General features: G+C 35.0%; 1 protein-coding gene across 6 annotated transcripts in view; it reads right to left on the reverse strand.

Moving 5' to 3' along the window:
- AKAP9 (A-kinase anchoring protein 9) overlaps positions 1-21,365 on the reverse strand; it is a 112,913-nt gene that overhangs the window by 53,069 nt on the left and 38,479 nt on the right. For all 6 annotated transcript variants that reach the window (XM_071805138.1, XM_071805143.1, XM_071805142.1 and 3 more), the window contains 13 exons: positions 19,016-19,171; positions 17,886-18,083; positions 14,694-17,135; positions 12,914-13,127; positions 12,075-12,154; positions 10,285-10,423; positions 9,744-9,841; positions 7,720-7,825; positions 7,088-7,286; positions 4,555-4,648; positions 3,660-3,752; positions 2,280-2,651; positions 1,104-1,328 (listed from right to left, as the gene is read on the reverse strand). In XM_071805138.1, the coding sequence (XP_071661239.1) occupies positions 1,104-1,328; positions 2,280-2,651; positions 3,660-3,752; positions 4,555-4,648; positions 7,088-7,286; positions 7,720-7,825; positions 9,744-9,841; positions 10,285-10,423; positions 12,075-12,154; positions 12,914-13,127; positions 14,694-17,135; positions 17,886-18,083; positions 19,016-19,171 (4,416 nt within the window). The remainder of the gene's footprint in view (positions 1-1,103; positions 1,329-2,279; positions 2,652-3,659; positions 3,753-4,554; positions 4,649-7,087; positions 7,287-7,719; positions 7,826-9,743; positions 9,842-10,284; positions 10,424-12,074; positions 12,155-12,913; positions 13,128-14,693; positions 17,136-17,885; positions 18,084-19,015; positions 19,172-21,365) is intronic.

Here is a 21,365-nt window from a genome sequence, read left to right on the forward strand (position 1 = left end):
CAACACCTGATGAAAGATACAGTTGCATATTGACAAAGAGGAAAAAGAAGAAACGATGTATATATATCAAAAGGAAAGATTATCAGGATAAATGATAGAAAGACACCTACAAAGCAGCCAGGAGAAACAGACACCTCACATTGCTGGAAAAGCCACCTATGATACAAGTGACTGGCTCTTTAGATTCCCTGGCTCCTTGAGTCCAGACTTAAACAGAACAGAACCAGATCTCAATAAGCTCTGAAGGAACCTACACCTCCACTCCATAGTAAACTGAAAGAACTTTATAATTCACTGATTACTATTTGCATGTGCATTTCTGTAATGTCACATTGTTGAAATTACATCAGAGCAAGACAAATTCTCCTGGATTCTGTTCACTTTGTCTTTCAGTGGAAGGAATCCTTGAAGAAAAGTCTATAAATAACATTTTTGAAGACTTAATTATTAAGATCAATTAATGAATTTCATTAGCATACCTACTATAGGCTTTGAATAGATGCAGAGTGACAGCAAATTACGTTTAAAAACGCAAAGAAACACTGGAGTTTCCCAGTAAATCCCACATTGTAGGAAGTCACCAATACAGTTCAAGTTTGGACCAAGTGATGAGAAAAAATTAAGAATTATGCAGTATTCCTAGCCATGGCTGGTGGCTTCATTGATGTAAACGGATGGCAGTCTGCATCCTGCACAGGGTCATGTATCTGGAAGGTGTCAGGGTTACAACACATCTGCACTCACTCACTCACTCACTCACTCACTCACTCACTCACTCACTCACTCACTCACTCACTCTTCTGGCCGCTGTGCAGCACTGCAGCTTTCTCCACCTTTGCAGAAGTCTAAATTCATCCATCACTACACTGAGCTTTGATTAAAGAAATATGACTTTTATACAAACATGCATACGTGTATTTGTATATATACACACAAATAGATATGTGTGTGCGTGCATGCATATAGTAAACACATGCGTGTGTCAATATATAGAGATAAGCAAGTATAATAATCTACATACACCAGTATAAATAAATTTAAATCTGCCTGGTGATGTCCCTTTGTTAAACCATGTTAACTTGTTAAGTTCAACCCCATATTACCTCAGCTAGTTGCAGTTTAAGACTCTCAAGCTCTGCTAAGAGTTGATCTTGATTTTCTTTTTGACGTTCCATCTGCTGCATGTGCCCTTGCCTCAATAATTCGGTTGCCTGCTGGTGTTCCTGATATTGCCGTACCAGTTCTTGTCTCATGTCTTCCAAACGTTCCTCATATAACAACAACTGACTTGATGTTTCTGTGTCTGATGCCGTCATCTCACTGTAGTGCTGAAATATTGGAAATATTTTAGCATTTTATGTTCAGTGACAGTTTCTAGTAAATATTTAAATAAATTTTAGGAAATACTTTCAGAAATTAAAGTAGCTGTCATGAAAGCATTATCTTGTTGCCTGCTTCTTGGAAGGTCGAGACTTTGAATTATTCTCCATTTAAAATACAAGATTTTAAAAAAAAAATGTTAACAGTGTAAACCCTTATTCTTTTTAGCTGGTGGGGATCTCAACGGCAAATACAGTGGCTCACAAACATGCATGTGTGTGTGTGTGAACAACATCAGCAGTTTGAGAGAGCAGTATCACACACAACAGAAATATTAGTTCATTCACTATCAAGATAATACAAGATCAGGATACTTTACTGTTACACAAATTTCAAAGTGTAACTTTGCTTCAACTAGTGCCAAAATTAATTAAAAAATAAACCTAGGATGAAATTGTGGAGTAAAGATTTGTGATGGTTTTCCACCATGTTTATTCCACACTTCACCCCTCACCCCATGTTTGTGCAATGCTAAATATGTATTTTATGTATTACTTTCATAATTTTTGTCCTCAGGTACTCAGACTCTTTAAATTCTATTTTTAATCTGTTCCTTGAATAAACACTACAATATAACCTCACTTACAAAAAGTCTTTATACAATTTATCGCTTGCAATACAGTTTTATCCATGAAATAATCTACTTCATGTAACTGGTGTCATAATTCCTTTCTTCACAGTGTAGGATGATGCAGTGATAGTGAGGTAGAACATACGAAAGAGGGGTAAATAATTTAGGTCTAAAGTCGTCACCCCTTTGAAAGGGAAATATTTAAATGGATTCTTCATCTTAATTAATTTCTTTGCAGTTTTCTCATTGAAATGAACTGTACATTCATTGTAAAGCTTATTCAGATACAGTGTTACACACTGCCATATATATTTTTTTTTACACTTACCGATGCTTCTTCTGCCATCAGCGCTTCGACATGAGAAAAACTTTCTTCAGAAATCACTGGTTCATGTGTGGTCTGTCCTCCTATGCAACCAGGCTTGCTATCAGAATGAAGCTGCTCCCCAAGTGAGTTGCTCTCACCAGACTCTTCACTGAGTTCCTTGCAAAGTGATTTCAATTCTTCTTCATGATTACTGCCTTTTGCTGTTGCTTTTCTATGAGGGCCATCCACCTCTTCTTCACCACATTGCTTTTTAAATTCACAATGGATTTCCTGTTGATGTACAACCTGTGTTTGTGATGCTGCTTCTTTCTGCCTAGCAATTCTTGACAATTCAGTCTGTTTGGCAAATGCTACACTCATCGACACAATTACCTGAATAAATAAGAAAAATCTGTATTAGTTTATGCTTCACGGAATCTCCTGTTCTTGAAGAAATCTCATTGCTGCCCACCAACAATATAAACAAAAGTACTGAAGGTTCTGATTATGATTCAATTTTTTTAAAGAAGAAAGGTAAAAGAACATAGACATCTTGCCAGTCTCATCAACAATTGTCTTAAAATACAGACATGCTCTATTAAAGGTAGTTTAATAAACTATGATGCTATTTTCAATTAAAATATATTTTTTAGCACAGAATTTTTAGTTCTTTTCAGGAAAGATTCTGTAAGGTGACTTTAAAAAGTCCTGGCATATTGACATAAGCGGAGCTGTGCTAAGCTTCCTCTGTCTAACCAACCATCCTTTGTAAATGTTTCACTGACACGAAATTTTGAGCTGTATAAAGACAGCAGTGCCATGTGCTTGAATTTTAATTGACCACAGGAATTTTACTTGAACCAGAAAGGAACTTCTGCTGGCATTAAATAGCTGCAGTTGCAGTTACAACAGGCTGGTAACTTTTGTATTGCTAAGTATTTCTTTTTAAGCCAAGTAAACCAATTTCCAACCATGTGAGAAGCTCTTTCCTAGAATACAGTCCCAGAATACAGTGCAAAATCTTTTCAATTCATCAGCTGTTAAGCCTAAAGTAGCAAGAAATTCACTCTCTTGGCAACTGGATTTTCTGAAAAAAATCTACTGTCAAGTATAGTTCTATGTGTTCTATTTTCTTTGAAGGTTTAAAGTAAAACACTGTCGTCACCACCCACACAAACAGAAACTATGAGCTAGGAATAGGACAGACAACTAAGAAAACCCAAAATGTTTCCAAATTTTTTTTAAGGCTTTCTTGTTCAGAAATTGAATGAAACAATATCTTGTGAATAAATAAAACAAAAGTTAGCACATGGTATGGCAACTGTCTGAATTGTCAGAAATGGCAAATGAAAATGACAGTATTCTTTAAACGTATTTTAGGTAACAAAATAAAAATAATACCTTTGCTATTTCTTCTTCTAGTCTGTCTTGGTACTGTTTTTCTAGCAATTGAACAACATCAAGATCACTCTGCTTGTCAACTTCCTCAGCAAGCTGTAAGAAAATGAAATCTCAGATAATGTATTTGTGCTTTTATTTCATTAATTTCAAAAAGTTTCAATCTGACAGAGATTTCTTCCTCGATTAAGTTATCTTCATTTCATGCAAATCACGTAATTTTGTAACACAACATAAAAGAACATGGCAAGAGACTTTGCCTTGTTTCTGCTTCAAAATGAATTTTAAACACTGAGTTTGCAACAACTCTTCTTTCAGCACTATTTGATTTGTCAAATGCAGGGAAAACAGAATTTTTGAGCCAGGTTCCCAGCAGTGCTAGGGGAGGAATGCATGGAGTCTTTTCCATTTGCATTTGGTTTCTAAGATCCTTGGGATTACTTTTTCAAAATTTCTCCTAAACTGTGCAGTCTACACTTCAAAAGTACTAGAATTTCACTTAAATAACTCTTTTTTCCTAAATAGTGTTTAAAGTCACAATATTTTAAAGACTTCGGAAGAAATCCCAGAATTTAAACACTATTTTTTTCCACTTTAGTAAGAAGGAGCCCAACCAAAATGTCATGTTTCAGAGAAGAAATAAAAAAAATAAACATAATAATTAAACTTGGGACCAATAAAGCAAGTTTTATTCCTCATCATTTCAAGAAATGCTTGTCAGCAAAATTTAAATATTTTTCTCTAACATGGGCTGTCTAATAGTATGGCGCAGTGCCAAGATGATAATTACTTTAATACTACTGAATATTAGTCCATATTTCAATTGCATATTAGAAGGCAAAGCATCTAAATTATACTGAGCATATATGTATTAGATGTCAACTGAGCTATACAATACCTCCAGTGTCTCATCTGTTTGCTGATGAAGATTTTCAGGGCGCTTCACTTTCCTGAAGACTTCTTTTAGCTTTATTTGTGAATCTGTGGACACACTAAAAAAGTAAAAGAAGCAGACGGTAGAAATTAAAAAAAAAAAAACAAATCAACCAATATTTCAATATACATTATTTTTCCACTATTCAAATAGGCATTCTATAAATATACATTATATATATTCAAAGACCAATAACTACAAATATTTTCTTCAGAACACACCTTTTCCCATGCTATTAATTTAACGAATTTGACTTTATAATTCACCTGCCTTCCAAACACTAGCCTTTCCTCTCAGTACAACATACCTTAAAACCTCAACCTTTTGCCAAGGACCTCAAAAAAATTTACTTTTAAAGATAGCTGAGAATATTTTGTGCTCAATAACTACAGACAATAAGATGAAAATAAAAGTGCGTGTTTGAATCATAAGGATATGAAAGAAAGCAGATTGGCTATGTGTATGAAGCTATAAAAACACCTGGGATTTTTTTTTTTTAATTCTTTCAAATCAATGCTCATCAATAGATGCACCACTTTCTTTCTTGTGTTATATAGATGAGGCACACACATGAAAATAGCAAGAAGTCCAATATAGTTCATTTTATACTTAGACAGCAACACGCTGAAACATATTCAGAGATTTTTCCAACAGAACTGGTCTATGTATTCAGAGTGCTATAAGTCAGTAAAAATCAAAATAACACCATACATCACCAAAACTCTAGCTCTGCTTTTACTACACTTTTACAAAGACTTAACAGAAATACACTGCTGAAAGGATAAAATACGGTATCAAAACACCTAAAAAACCCCTCCTCTAGGATTTGTGATCTGCTACCACAAAGACATGAAAACCTTGCTAAAAGACAGGGTACAAAATACTTTAGAAGTTTATTGCCCATGAGACTTACAATCTTAACTGGACTAGGATTTACTGAGACCATGAAGCTTTTCTTTCACTCAAATCTGAGAGCTGGTGCAGATAATCTTAAAGTGGAATCCAGAACAGTAATTTTATAAAACTTGTGACATTTTTAGCTACTAAATGTAACCTATCATTTTTAGCATTCATGTTTAACTTGATGAATGAACGGCAGCAATTAATTTCCCTTTTTTTTGTTTTTCCCTTTTCTGATGTTGCAATAGAGTATATAACCAGATAAAAATGTCCCCAGAAAATTCCCAGGTTTGTCCACAGCCTTACTCCTACTTAGATCTTAGTTTAAAAGATGCAACAAATGAGGTATGGAGACTGAGTAGGTAACAGATCATTTCACAGGTTACTGAACACATCTTTAAAATACACTCATCTTCTCTTCAGGCTTGAGACGTGATGAGACAGACTTACATACTACACCGTTAGAAACTGATTTATGTACTGATCTAGGAACTTTTCTTGTAAAACTCCAGCTTCATTTTAGTGTTTAAATTTGAACTTCAGGTATGAAAGCTATGAAAATGCAACTCTTCATGGGAAATTTTTTCTCTACTGTGTTAACTTACAAATACTGATAATCACTCTAAATGCTTGTTAAATATATGTAAAATGAGTTTTGAGTATTTTAGATTACTAGTATCATGGATGATATCAGAACACTAACTGCCCATCTAAAAATAATTTAGAAATCTCATATGAATATTTATATCTTGTCCTGGCCAACACACATAAAAACAGTACACGATTCCACAAAATGCATTTTGGAAATGCTCATAGCTTGTATTTTTTTTTTTTAATGATTAAAATGTAATCGATCAAGAATTCATACAGTCTATTAAAACTGTGTTCAGGTTAACAAATGTGTACTGAATCTGCCAGACAGATAGTAGAAAACAATTATATAAAACTACAGCCTTGCTCTAGCAGATGTATATACATTTGCAGAACCTTATTCACCGCAAAACAATTATATAAGTATTAATTCATATGAGGAAAAAAATTGGTTAGTTTACTTGCCACTTCCAAGACTAGAACACTTTTTAAGGAATTAACGGAAAACTGTTTAAAAGCTAAAAAAACCCAAAGATGGCTAAGACTGTGATCAGGCAAGGGAAAAACAGCTGTTTGGGTTCTGATGGAACACGGTTGAAAGAAATTACTTTTGTCTCCATTTCTCTCAGCTTCTAAGGATTTATGCTATCACAGTCCTTTTGCTTTTTAAGAGAGTCCTGTGGTAAGTATATCAAATATTTAACAATTTCTAGAAACATACAGACAATTTTCTCCCCTTCTTAGTAGCACCTCCTATTGCTACTGTGTTTCACCATTTCTCTTTTGCAGTTGGTCACTGGCCTAACAAGCTCTCATAGTTCCCTCTCTCAGAACTGAAATTCAGACAGAAGAAAAATGCAGAGGAACTCAGTGGATTTGTAGTATAGTAAACGAAACAAAGGAATACGAGGGTAAGTAAAACATGTAGCTTTACACAAATTGTTATTTGAAACACCTCTTTTTGTACACAGTGCAAAGTTATAAGCTCTGAACAACAAATTAATACCTTGTGTGGTCGGAGGACAGCCCAAAACTCTGAAGCTTATCCTGCAGATGGACAATCTCCGTGGTGTACCGCTCTTCGCTTTCTTTCAGCTGCTGTTGGAAATAGGACCGGAGGTGTTCCAGTTCTTGAGCATGCTGTTCTTCAAGTTGTGTTTTAAGGTTTCCTATCTCCTTCAAACAGTATTCTTGAATCTTAGGATCTACATGTAGGTTATTTGAAGGGGGGGTGGGAATAAATTGCATTAGTATAAATTAACTCTCTACCAAGTTATCAGCAGTGATGAACTGAATAACTACTGTAGTTAAAATTTCTTCTGATATCATATCAATTACTTTTCCCTAACAAATAATTATAACTTAATATTCCATTTTGCAAAAGCTGTATTTATTACAGGTAACAGAACTTTAACTGTGGAAAACTGAAAAATACTAAATTGAAACTGTTTCACAGAATATAATTCCAAAATATTTTAGAGATTTAAGAAAACTAGAGTTATCATACTGTAAAATCTGCAAAAATCTCTTATGTGCTTGAACTGGTAGTAAGCTACGAATCAGTTAAAATTTGAAGTAATTGTCTTTTCTCCCTCTCTGAATATACACATATTAAAAATAGCATATGCATCTTTTTACCCATAAGACCCTGTGTAGGGGTCTGCAGACATTCCATGTTTGTTTCCAGATGTCCAGGTTCCTCTTCTTTCCTCCTTTCTGAAGAAGATAGCCATGGTTCTTTGACCTAAAAAACAACCAAGTAAATTTGTTTAGCAACAATGCAAAAATATTAACTGTAATTATCAATAGAAACATATAAGAGAGGTTGGTGGCCAATACATAAGAGAGCGTAACCAGTGTAACAATTCTTTTGTTTTACAGCCTACATTTATAGCGAGTTAATCATCCTGTGCAGAATATCCACTGCAAAACTCAAACTCCTGTATGGATGTAAACTGTTAAGTTATAATTCCTCTGACTCCAAGAAGGAGAGGAAGACACTAACACCCTCAGGCCCAAGATGCAGTTTTTACATACAAATATTTTTTGTATATCTATATCTATCAGTACACACGAACTGCAATCATGTCTAGATCCAACTGGTTAAGAGTACTCTGTTTAATACATGGAAGTACCTAACTCCAAATTTACAGACAAAATTTGTCTTTAGGAATCCAAGGTTCTTAAGACAAGCATAAAAGTTTAGAGTAAGGAAGACAACCCTGGTGGAGGAAGATCAGGTTACATAACCAACTGGACATGAACAATTTGGTGCTGCCTGATGGGATACACCAACATGTGCTAAGGGAGCTTGTCTCTGTTATTGAGAGGCCATTCTCAATTATCTTTCAAAGGTCATGGTGAAGACTAGATAAAAGCACTCCTACCTTCAATAAGAGAAAGGAGGAAGATTTGAGGAACTACAGGCAAGTCAACATCACTTGGATCTCTGGGAAGGTGACAGAGCAAGTAATCCTGCAGACTATTTCCAAACAGATAAAGCTGAGAAGATGCTCCATTTGGGAGTAGTCAGTATGGTTTTATGAAGGGGAAATCATAACTGATCTGATCAACCTTTCAACACCACCTCCCATTACATGCCCACAGACAAACTGATGAAGAATGGGGACGGTGAGGCCAACTGAAAACTGGCTGAACTGCTGGGCTCAAAAGGTTCTGATGTGTGACACACAGTCCAATTGGAAGCCAACAACTAGTGGTGTACCTAATGGGTCAATACTGGAGCCAATACTGTTTAACCTTTTCAGTAATGTCCTGGATGATGAGACAAGAGTGCACCCTCAGCAGGTTTGTAGACTATACAAAACTGAGAGAAATGGTTGATACACCAGATGGCTGTGCTGCTGTTTCAAGAGACCTCGTTAGGTCAGAGAAAGGGGCTAAGTGGAGCCTCATGTAGTTCAACAAAGGCAAATGCCAAGTCCTGCAACCTAGAGAGGAATAGCCCTGTGCAGTAGTACATGCAGGGACTGACCATCTGGAAAGCAGCTTTGCAGAAACAGACCTTGGTGGGCACCATGTTGAACAGGAACCAGTAATGTACCACCACCAAAGGAAGTCCAACAGCCTCATGGTCTGCATTAGGAAGAATGTTTGCACTCAGGCCAAGGGAGGTGATCCTTCCTCTCTACTAAGCACTGGTGAGACACATCTGGAGTGCTGGGTCCAGTGCTGGGCTCCCAGTGCAAGAGAGAAATGGATACACAGTCATGAGTCTAGCAGAGGGTAACAAAGGAGATGAGGAGCTTGGAGCATTTGTCTTACAAGGAGAAGGTGAAAAGGCTGGGACCATGTACCCTGAAGAAGATAAGGTTTCCCACCAGGCTTGTGGAGTCTCCATCCTTGGAGATATTCAAAATTTGGCTGGACATAGTCCTGGAAATTTCTAGCTGACCCTGCTTTGTGCAAGGGTCAGATTACACAAAATCTAAATGTGCCTTTGTGTCTTTCAACCTCAAATATTCCATGATTCTGTGACATGGGTAGCAGCTTTCTTCATTTTATCAAATCATTGCCTTGTTCTGCCACTCAACCAGGATACATAAACACAATTTCAAACTCATTCTTTGCTCATTTAGAGAGAATTCATGCAACAGAGAAAATTCAAATGCTCATATAGTCATATGCTATAACAAGTTTACCTGTTTACAGTCCTTCATCAGCTGTGTCTGAAGTGCTTTCAGCCTACTGTATTCTTCCATTATCTTGTGTAGAAGTGCATCCATACGTTCTTGCACAGCTAAATTAGATAGATAACCAGAGACTTTAAGAAAAAATGAAATCAAACTTCTTACCATAAATTTTAATACAGTGAATTGTGCACGAGTTCTCCACTAAAGAATTATCTGATAAACATTACATATTATTAAAACAAATGAGGATCCTTCCAAATTTTGGATGCATGGTATATATTATTGATATATATTAATTTTTTGGTAGAGCCGTTAGCTTCTTCTACAAAAGCAGGAGGAAAAAAACCCACACTTTTCTCACTATAATGAAAACAGCACAACAAAATACTCATAATAAAAAACTAAAGTGCTTCAGAATAGTTAGGAAATCTCTAAAGCGGCTGTTTAGGCACATTAATTAGCACCTGAACGACTAATGGCATAATTGTCAGTCTGAAATACTTGAAATCAGTATTTTTTTTTAACCAGTGTAATAGTACAATGCCATTACCTTGAGCGTGACCTCTTTGTATTGGTAATTCTACACTCAGTTTTTCTCTCACAGCAGCAGGTCTGTGGAAAATATCCTGCTCCGTATGACCAACTTCTATAGCAGCTGAAGAACGTTCATTCTGATTGTCACACAAAACCTGCACGAGAAATAAAACAAAGAAAAAAACAGTGAAGAATTGTGTATTAATTTATCAACCACAGTTCACAAAGAAAACAAGAAAAATGGTGTCAGGTAAAGTACTGTTTTCTGAGTATTATCTTTTGCAGAAATGACAGCATAGATGTTTTGTTGAGTCATAAGAGCCTAGACAATCTTTAAAATTCCTAACAAAGAAACAGGTATTGAAAGACTTTTCAGCTTAAACATAAATACATATATTTTGGGATGGCTATTTAATTTGGAACTGCCCGGTATCAAAGTCTTTCACTTAAAGGCCTTCTTTATTAATGCCAAAAGCAAATTTACATTGTAAATGTCTCATTCTCCTAAACTGCAATTTTACTTGGAAGGATTCCCTAAGGCAGAATTTTGTATCCTTTTAGAGATTACAATTCATTGTGTTCTTAAGTACTGAACAAACAGGATAAAAGGGGATGGCAGAAGAAAACTCCAGCAAATCATAAACAGAATACCTCATGCTTGTTAGTGCTGTGTGGCCAGCAAAATAGCTGCCAAACTTACAATGAGCAGGCAAACAGAAGATTTATCCATATGATTTCTGAAGATAAATGATATTTGAAAAGAAACTTGGTCTGCCCAGAGCACACAGTGGGATTATTTACTTAAAGATTTTGGACTCAACAGACACCACATTCAACTTACAAAAGTAAAACAATAATTTCTCCAAAAGCTCAACATGGAATCACACAGATCAGCAGAGTTCTTCCCAGCTCTGAAACAATGAAAGCCAAAGACTTTCATTCAGCTGCTGCTTTCTATGAGCCATCAGGGAGTCTTGTTTCATCTCTCCTACACTGGCTCTCCAGGACTAAAGTTCTGCTACCCGCTTTTCCAAAAAGGTGTTGAGAAAAGTCCAGCAAAAAAGGAAAAAAACCCACCACCACCACAAACCCACCGCACCAAAACCAACCATTTGAAGGTATTTAAGACTGGAAAACCACGGCTTATAATGAATGATAAAAGTAGTTTAGTTTATCCAAAAAGAAGTTCAATAAGTAACTTGACTGCTCGACAAAAAGCACCTGTAAGGGCCATTGATTACTAGTACTGTACAAAGATATAGCAAAATAATATTAAAACTACAGACTAAAAATAAGCTTCAATTTCTGACTACAATATGTAGTTACTGAAAACATCACAGACAGCAGTTTTGGTAGATTCTTAGACACTTTCAAGTGTTTGAAAGATATGGTGCAGCCAAGATGGAAATTACTATCTTATTGCAGACACAAGAGAATGATGCCCTGTGTTTCAATACACGCATGATACCAGACTGCTGTTAAATTAACAACTTACAGCCACAGACATACAGAAAGGAAGAAAATACTTCCAAACTGGTAGATATAAGACAAACATTACATAGAAGATCAAGACTACAAATAAGCCAGAAAAATTGTCTGGAGAAGGACATACAAGAGTTTAGGAAAAAAAAATTACAGAACTCCTTGCAACACTATTTTGGAAGAACAGGTTTAGCAGTCTGTATTTTGAGATCAATGCAAAGAGGAAAGCTGCAAAGAAAACTTGTCAAAAATATGTAGAAAAATATGATGACTCACCGTACACATAATTATTCATTTTAAAAATGACTCTCTGTTAAATCTTACCTGCGCAAACCTAGAACATTCTTCAGTTACAGCTTCATTCAACTTTTCTAAAAGTCTTTGTGTAGATTTGACGTCATCATCTACAAATACAAAATATTCATATTATTTTTAAACACTACGTGCACAACAACTTTTCAAAGGCCTAATTTCCTGCCTCAATGAGGTCTTCAGATCTTAGAAAGGCATCATTTTTTGTTCCTCTATTTCTTGTTCCATCACTCAGACAGATTCAATTATTATGGTATGTTCAAGAGGGATAAGTGATAAGAAATGGCCTTGTGTGTTAGTGAGCTCTATAAAGATCAAAATTCACAGAAACATATCGGAGGGCAAAGAAATCATGCCAAAAATTTACACAACGGTAAATCATGGCATGACACATAAAGTAGGGATAGAAAACCAGCATGATAACATAAGATCTCACTGAGGCAAAAAGAAGTAGGAAAAGAAACTTACTTAACATGGGCAGGGAACCAATTCAAAGAACAGAGAATGAAACAAGCCCAAAAATACTTTGCTGATGCATTTGCTTAATATTTCAGTGAGGAATACAAGCTTATAGGTGAATCCATTATACAGTTCCTTACAATTAATTGACCTAAGCCAAATAGCTTAACATGAGTTGTAATACTGCCTAGCCTTCTTTTTTTATATCATTGGTACTTTTTTTTTAACAGATTACTTCTAACGAGTAAATAATTTGGTACAAAACCACTTCAAAATGTTCTACAAAAACAATTTATTGGACAGCTGCATGCACAAATTCTTGTGCTTGTTTTCTTTTAAAGACACTGTTTTTCATACCAAGAGCTTCACTCCCATAATTCTGGTCACGTTACCTGCTTGTTGAATTTTCAAGGTCTGGAGCTCCAGCTGATGCATTTTTTTAAGATCATTCATCTCTTGCAGATGACTACGTACAAGCTCCTCTTTAAGACTGCAAAGTGCACTCTCTTTTTCTGCTTTCAGGTACTCACGAACCTGGTCTACATGAGCTGAATAAACCAGGGACAGGCAAATGCGCTGTGCTTCCATCTGTAGCTGTAAATCAGTCTTTGAATAAAAAGATACATTTTAGAGAGAGTGAGAAACAAGAAAACAAAAAAATACAGTCTTTATGAATTTCTGAAATTAATAATGTGTTGAATGGAATGCTGCGTATGTGGTACGCATGAAGTAAATGCAAATATACACAGTTCGAAAAACTGAACTGCAACAAAACAGTATGACACTTCTTCAACTTAAAATAAAAATCAAACTAAATCAACAAAACCATATGCTTCAACTCCTATTTCGCAGTAATAAAAACACAGTGAATTTTACTCCAAACAAATGAGAGCAATATCACTACAGAGTAATTTAAGAAAGTTCACTGTAAATACAGAAAAAAAGACTGTAATAGCAGACTAGCAGACCTCAAAAACGTTCATTTCCAAGGCTTATAGTTCTAGTCTGCCCTTTTGGGGATGTCACTGCTACAGTAAAAACATGTTTAAGATATGCCAATAGTGAGTTATTTAGAGTTCAAGTTTGAAAAGGTTTTTAGACACCTCTGGACCATAATGACTTTTTAGTTCTATGCCAGGAAATTGCAAGACCCTTACCACATCCTCATTAAAAAAAAAATCAAATACATTATACACCTGTAGCTCTTTTCTATAATCTCACAACTGTTTGCAGTGTCGTTTTGCTTATTATTTTACTTCTTAGGAAATGAATGAACTGCAACACAAAATAAAATTAGGCAGTGGTGGTATTAGTTCACTGTTAGATGGATTTTTAGAACATGAAAACAAACAAACAAACCAATCAACCAACCAACCAACAAAAATAGTAGAAGAATGTTTAACATCTATTTCTACAGAAAACTTAGTTGCATACTTCTTGTAGCATGTTATTCCACTGCCTCACTGTATATACATTTAAAGCCAGATTTACGATTCTAGCACCTAATTAAATAATGGTAATTCAATGCTTAGCTATTTTTATTGGCAAATAAAAATATTTTCTATACTACCTGCAATTCATTTATAATAACAAAAAATACAAGCAAAATCTCTCCAACAAAACATCAACACTTATTAGCCACACAATGTATTCACACATTCCTCACACTCACGCTGATACATTTCTTAAGTCACAACTGCATATTCACAAAAATTTTTATAAAGGAAGATAAGTATTTCACAGATTTTATAAAAGATGACTGAAGAAGTCAAGAGTTTCATTATCTTTTTGTATTGCTTGAATGAGCACTTAGAGAACTACAAAGTTAATCACAGAATAAAAAATTATGTCCTGAGTAATTTTTCACCTCCAGTCATATGCTATATCAAAATGTAAAGCGCTCTAGACATCTCTGTAGCTTTTTTTGTTGTTGACTTAATTGCATGTAATGGAAGGATACTTCTTTCACTGGAAAATAGCACTGTCATACACATTGAATACGGTTTTCACTCTGGCCATTCATGTAACCACTTTGAACCACCGGTCACACACATGACTATGGACCTGTACTTCACAGTGGCTCATACAAAAAATATGACGCAAATTTCCAAGTGCAAGCTCCTACAAATTTTCATAGGTAAATTATTTTCTATACCACTTTAGGTAACGTACCTGTTCTAATTTTAAGACATCCACTTGCTGCTGAAGATTATTATTTTCACTCTGTGTCACAGCGATTAACGATGTTTCATCTGTCAGGCTGTCTGTCATCCCATGCAAATGTTCTCCAAGACACTGCTGTTCTGGTTTCAATATCTGCTGAACTTCCTTTCTTTTTGTTACCTCATGACTCATACCTCTACTCAAACCTGGATTTCCTTTTACATTTATTTCTTCATCAACTTTACTCCTTGGACTGGGGGTTTTATTCCTACTTTCAGATGCTGGAGCAGCAGTCTTTGATGCCTTTCCTTTAGAGCATTTTGTCTTAGGGCCAGTACTACTACTATTTCCTCTCTGAGCATGGCTAATTATGACTTCTAGTTCTTTACATTTTGCTAGAACTTGTTCTTTCTCATCTTTTAAGGATTTAACTTTTTCATTTAAATGACAAATTTCACTGTGCTTTGACTTCAACTGTTCAGAGAGATCGGAAAGTCTCAGGGATAATTCCAGTTTCTCATGCTGGATAACCTCAAGCTTTTCCATAAGTTCTGTCACATCTTTCTCGACAACTTCTCCAGCTTCAAGCGTGTCTGCCCTGGACACCTCAATTTCTTTACTCCCTTCAAAACCAGAAGTTTTAAATAAAACTGATCTATTGCTTTGTAAGTGGTGAAGTTTTTCATTCAAAGCTTTGAGTTTGCTTTTATATTCAGCCTCCTGCTTATTCTTGTTCTCTTCTAACTCAGTTTTTGCCTTCAGAAGACTCGCACATTCTTTCTGCAGCTCTTTATAATTAGCTTCAAGTTTTTTCTCAGTAGATGAAAAGGCACTCTTCTGCCTTTCAGTATCCTCTTGGAGTAGACCATTTTGGTTTTTAAGTTGCTCATTTTCGGTAATCAGCTTTTCTATCCTATTTTGCAAGTCCAAAATTTCTAAGTTAGAGCTAAAACTCGTGTTAAAAATTACATTTTCTTCAGAGCTTACTGCCATACTTTTTAATTTCTCTTCCAGAGTTTTGTTTTCCCCCTTAAGAAGGTTATTATGTGTTTCCAGTTCTGAACATTTTTTTTGAAGGTTATCTTCTCTCTCCCTCATTTGCTCCTGCATCAACTCAGTTTTAAGCTGCAGCTCTTGAATTTCTTGTTCCAGGGTACCTTTTTCTTTTTCCTCTTGCCTAAGCATTTCAATCTCCTTCTGCAGTGCATGGATTTGAAGGGTCATTTCTTCAGATTTAGAATTTACAATAGACTGCTGTAAATCTTTTAGGTTTGAAATCTCTAATATCAACTGATTTTGCTTTGTGATTAAATTGTCTTTTTCACTTTGCATGGCTTCTATCTTTCGACTCATTTCATTTTGTACCTTATCTAACTGCTGTTTATGGTGCATAGTCAAGTTCTCTTTAAGGCTTTCCATGTTCACCATGTGCTCTTTCTCTAAGTCTTCTTTAAGCCTGGAAAGTTCCTCTTCATGACTAAACAGCAGTTTTGTTCTCAGTCTCTCTAATTCTGCTTCTTGAGATTCTGCCATCCTGTCCAAAACTGCATCCTTCTCCCTTTCTAGCATTTCAAGTTTTATTTTGTAATTAGTGACTTCTGCCTCATGTTTTAATTCTAATTCCTTCCTAAATTCAGAGGCAGAAGCCAGCTGAGTTTTTAAATCTTCAATCACAAAATGGTATTTTTCAGCTTCATTTAATCTACATTCCATATCTGCTATAGTTTGTTTGGCTCTCTGAACCTGCTCTCTTGAAAAATTCAGTTCTTGGTAAAGATCTTCAATTTTAGTTTGTTGAAGACACTTCTCTGCTGAAATGACTTCCACCTGTTGCGACAATTCTTGCTTTATTTTTTCCCTTTCATTATTAGCATCTTGCAATTTCACATTCAATTCATTAATTTTAATATTCATTAACTGCATTTGATCTTTATTAACATTCTCATTCAAACACAGACTTGAAGTTTTCTCCAATTCTACTTTTTGTTGTAAAAGACGTTGTTCTATTTCTATTGCATGTTGCTTAATTAATTCTTGCTTCATTTGTACAATCTGCTGGCCGTGCATTTCATCTAATTCAGCCTGAAGTTGTGCCAGTCTCCTTTGTGTTTCTAATTCCATTCTTTGCACAATGTCAGCTTCAGACTGGCTGTCTTTATGACACCGTTTCTGCAGTTCTTCCACAGTTCCCATTAATTGTTTTATTTCATCAGAACATTGTCTGTCTTTCTGTTTGTAGGTGGTAAGTTCAATCCTCATATTACTTATCTCCTGGTTCTTTAGTGAAATCTGTTCTTTCAATTCTTCTAGTAATTTACTAACATCTGATAATTCTTCCTTAAGCTGAACTGAATTTTTTTCTTCTTCGCCAAGTTTTGCTTTCAGTTCTTCAACTAACGCTTCTTTTTCTTGTAGTTTACTCAAATCTTCTTCCTCATTTTTGTGTTTTTCCTTTAAAAAATGAGCAAAACTGTGTTCTTATTTTTAGTTTATCTGAGCATAAAAGAATTATAAAGACTTAGATAGTTAAACACAATGCCTTTCTTTAGAAGGCTTGTTATCATTTAAAAATTAAATATAAATTATTTGTTTACCTCATTTGGAGATTTTCTGTACTTCTGGAATAAGTGACAAACCCTGTTCCAATTGCATTTCCCCTCCCTCCACTAATGTCCCAAAAATCGATTCAATTTTTTCCAATTGTGTTCTGATACTTCAAAAACATATTTAGTACAATCTACTGAAAACTTCGTCTCTTGTCACTTTTAATGACATTTAATTTTTTTAGGTACTTCTGAGATGTCTTCCATTAGGGATCATTTTTAAAATGTACATGAAGAAAAGAATTCATTCTTTCCTTTAGACAGAAAAGATTGTTCAAGCAGGATGTATTTTTTTCCCTAACAAAGTAATGTCATTTAATGAAGGCATTATAATACACAGTATAGCTTCATCATTTGTTGTAAATATTTGTGCAATTTTTTAAAACACGATACATAATACTGGCACAAAAAATTCAGTTTTAAGTTATACAAATATTATGCATTAGTTAACAGAAGCAGTCTTAAAAATCTAAAATCTTTGTATGTATTATATACAGCACACTTATGTGTGCTTTGACTCTTATATTTCAAAGGAACTACAAAATCCTGAAAAGAAGGAAGATATCAGGAAAACAGATCTTTCTAGTAAGGAACATACCATTTCATATGTTGTGATTTTGTCTTGAAGATGTGTAATTTGCACTTCAAATTCTTCATTCTTTTTTTGATAATTCTTCAGCAGACATTCTTGTTCTTCTAGCTGTTGCTGATGTGAAAGTATCTGTTGCTTGGCTTGCAATAAATCAGCAGCTGTGCAACTATGGCTGGTGTTTCTTAGCGCTTCACTTGCCTGCAACTTGAATGTTAAAAAAAATAAAACCTTTTCCAGAAACAGCTTGCACTACAGAAAGAGGGATCTTTAGTTTCTTTATCCACATTACGAACTCAAAGACTATAGCAAAATTTTACAAGTTTTTGCAGGAAGAACCAAAATATCTTTATTCTTTTGGGATGGCCAACCAATTAAAAGTATTTGATATTAATTTGTTTTATGATGATGCTTGCACAGGACAGCAGTATCTCAGAAACATTTATAAGAAGCAAGATGAATCAGTTGTAATTACTGTCCCCAAAATCAGATTTTTAATAATAAAAACTCAGGCCTCAGAATATAATGCACCTGAAGCTCAAAAAAGCTACATGAAGTACTTAAACAGCACAAAATGCTACGATACTCAACTACAGCACTGCCAGCTGTAGTCACACAGATGCAGATTAACAGTGTTCATGGCACCTCAACCACCAGTGCTTTTTAAAACAAATGCTCCTTTGAAACTTTGTGATTTTAATTACCTTCTAATAACATTACAAGAGGCAAGTTTTACCCAAAAAAACAGGAAGGACTGGAGCATGAAATGGTGCCCCACGAAAGCTGAGGACTGGTTGTTCTGAACAGGCTGGATTTCAGCCTGAAGCTCTGAGAACTAAATACACAAGTGCTTTTTGCTAAGCCAACTGTCATCACCCAGTACTTACTGGAAGCTATCACCACGTACTAGGAAGAAAATAGACTAATCTTTTACTATTTTATAGTGAGTCAGTACAATAAACCAGGTACTGTAATGATAACTGCAGGACCAGCAAAGTGACTGCTGATCAGTTCTTCAGAAATGCACAAAAATGTCTGTGTTTCTGCAGGAAGGAGTCATTTACGGGTCCTCAGAATGGATCCTCAGAAGTGACACCAATTTTCAAACTCAAATAAATATTGGTAGCACTGTAACTTACATGCTGAAACTGAATTTGCAGTTTTTGGCTTTGTTCAGTAAGCTCTAAGAACTCCCTCATAGTTTCATCCTTCTCTTTCCGTGCCTGCTGCAGGTTAGCAGTGAGCTGAGTGATAATGTCGTCTCTTTTTTTGATAGCAGCTTCAAATTCTTGCAGCTATGAAGGATCAAATTTAAACTATTAGCACACATCAACGCCAGAAAAAAAAATACTAGCTTATTCTAGTTAAGTAGGAACACGTCATCACTAACATCTCCATCTAAAAGATGTCACACAGACCTACAGATTTCTTCCCCTCATTTAACAACACGTGATCTCTCCATAAAATACATTTATCAAAGAACAAAACCCGAACCTTAAAGAAAGTTAATGAAATATATAAACTGCTTTCAAACCAAAAAGTGTGGCCACATAAAGAAACCATCATAAAGAAAGCCAGAGTATCTACTTATATTGTTTCAGCAATTTTGTACCATATGCTTCACCCACAATAAATGCAAGTTATTTCACCTCTCTCACTGACAGTGCAATAAATGCATTATTCATACTAAAAGTGTATAATAGATACCACGCAGTATTCTACATTGTGAACCCAGAGAAATTATTCATAACTATGTAAAAAAATCAGGTCAAGGTGCAAAACTGATATAGTGTATTTGATAGATGATTTTTTGTAATTTGTAATGATGAAGAAATGATAAAGGTACAGAAAAAAAAAATCTGCAAACTTTTTTTTTATTGTAGGATTACACTCAGGCAGCCAGAAATTCTACAATATTCATTAGGACTATTTTCATGTGCAATTATCTAAATAGATATATTACTCACTTTAAAGTCACTTTATCAAATTGAACTCATTCAAGACTCATGGAAGCTTCATCTCTATGTATTGCAAATTTCTTCAACCATCAGTTACCTCCTGTGACTGTTTTGTTTACGATGCTTCCAAAAATAAGCTTCTCCAGGTTACATGCTAAGCCTTGAAGTAAAACTATATTGCTTCCCAATAAAGTGCAGTAATTTAGAGGACAGGGACATTATTCAGTAGGACATAAAAACCAGAAGTCCCTTACACAAGTCAAACTATGTGAAGAATTTGAGGAAATTCTTTAAAAGTTCTTTTCAGAGCACTGCAGTGAACTCCTACTTTAAAAGCATGGATCTAATAGAAATATTAGGTATTTGTTGTAACAGATAATATTACGAACAGATCAGACAATTAAGTGTGTCATATCTTTCCTTTTGCACCTGCTCAATGAAATTGAATAACTAAATTTATCTGTTTGTTATATGATAATTTTCAACTTTTTAATGCAATCTTTCTCTTTAATAAACAGGCAGAACAAAAGCACAGAACACATCTTTCACATTCTCCTTTTACAATCCTTCTGTTTCTTCTGAAAAACAAACCATATGTATTTCTCAATTGAGACATTATGTGCTGTACCACTATCACCACTATCAAACATTGCTGCATGCAACTATGAAAATACTATTGTACCACAGCCCATTTTGTTCTAATATATTTTTAATTTATTTTTAAAATAGCAATCATAGCCATTTAAAAAATAGAAACATTTTCACTTTCACCTTTCTCTGAAAAAAACTAACAGTAGTCACAATTGTGAGAATCTAAAATTGTGCTTATGTTCTTTATTACGCTATAATTATGACTATTATGTTTAACACAACAGACACAAGACACAGTAAGCAGAAGCTAAGTTTGACTTAAAATGCAACACCAGAGATTCACCACCAGACAAAGGAATGATAAACCACCCCCTCAAGGGCAACCACTTAAAGATTATTCTAGTATGGTGGAAAACATGACATCCATTTTCATGGGTAAAATACAAATGAAAGCAGAAAAAAATATAATAGTGCAATAATGAGAGTGAAAATGACTGAACATTAGAACCATCTTGGTATTCTACAGTACTTAGCAAAAACTAGAAAAACACAATGATGTGACCTGAATCCAAATTAAGAGAGATAAGTAAGACAAAGCATGACAAAGCACTGACTTGAGTGCATGGTAACACTTGCTTTAACTGGAAAAATAAGTATTTAATATTATCTACTTCAAAATCTAACTTTCAATTCCAGTGGTATTTCTGAAGTAAGCAATACTTCCCTGTAATCCCAAGTTATTAGATGTCTATTAAAACATTCTCCCACAGTTCTTTGTACTTCAGACTGTGAAGTCAAGGATCAACTCAGTTATTCCTTAGGAAGTTCAACCTGTGGTTTTTTGGTCTTGGAGGAAGAGGAAGGTACTAAAAAATGCAGTTTGCACAACTACAGAAGAATTAGGACTTTCCTTGAAGTAAATTGTCTTTTCGTTCCCAAT

Source organism: Patagioenas fasciata, chromosome 2 (genome assembly GCF_037038585.1).
Source record: "Patagioenas fasciata isolate bPatFas1 chromosome 2, bPatFas1.hap1, whole genome shotgun sequence".
NCBI lineage: Eukaryota > Metazoa > Chordata > Aves > Columbiformes > Columbidae > Patagioenas > Patagioenas fasciata.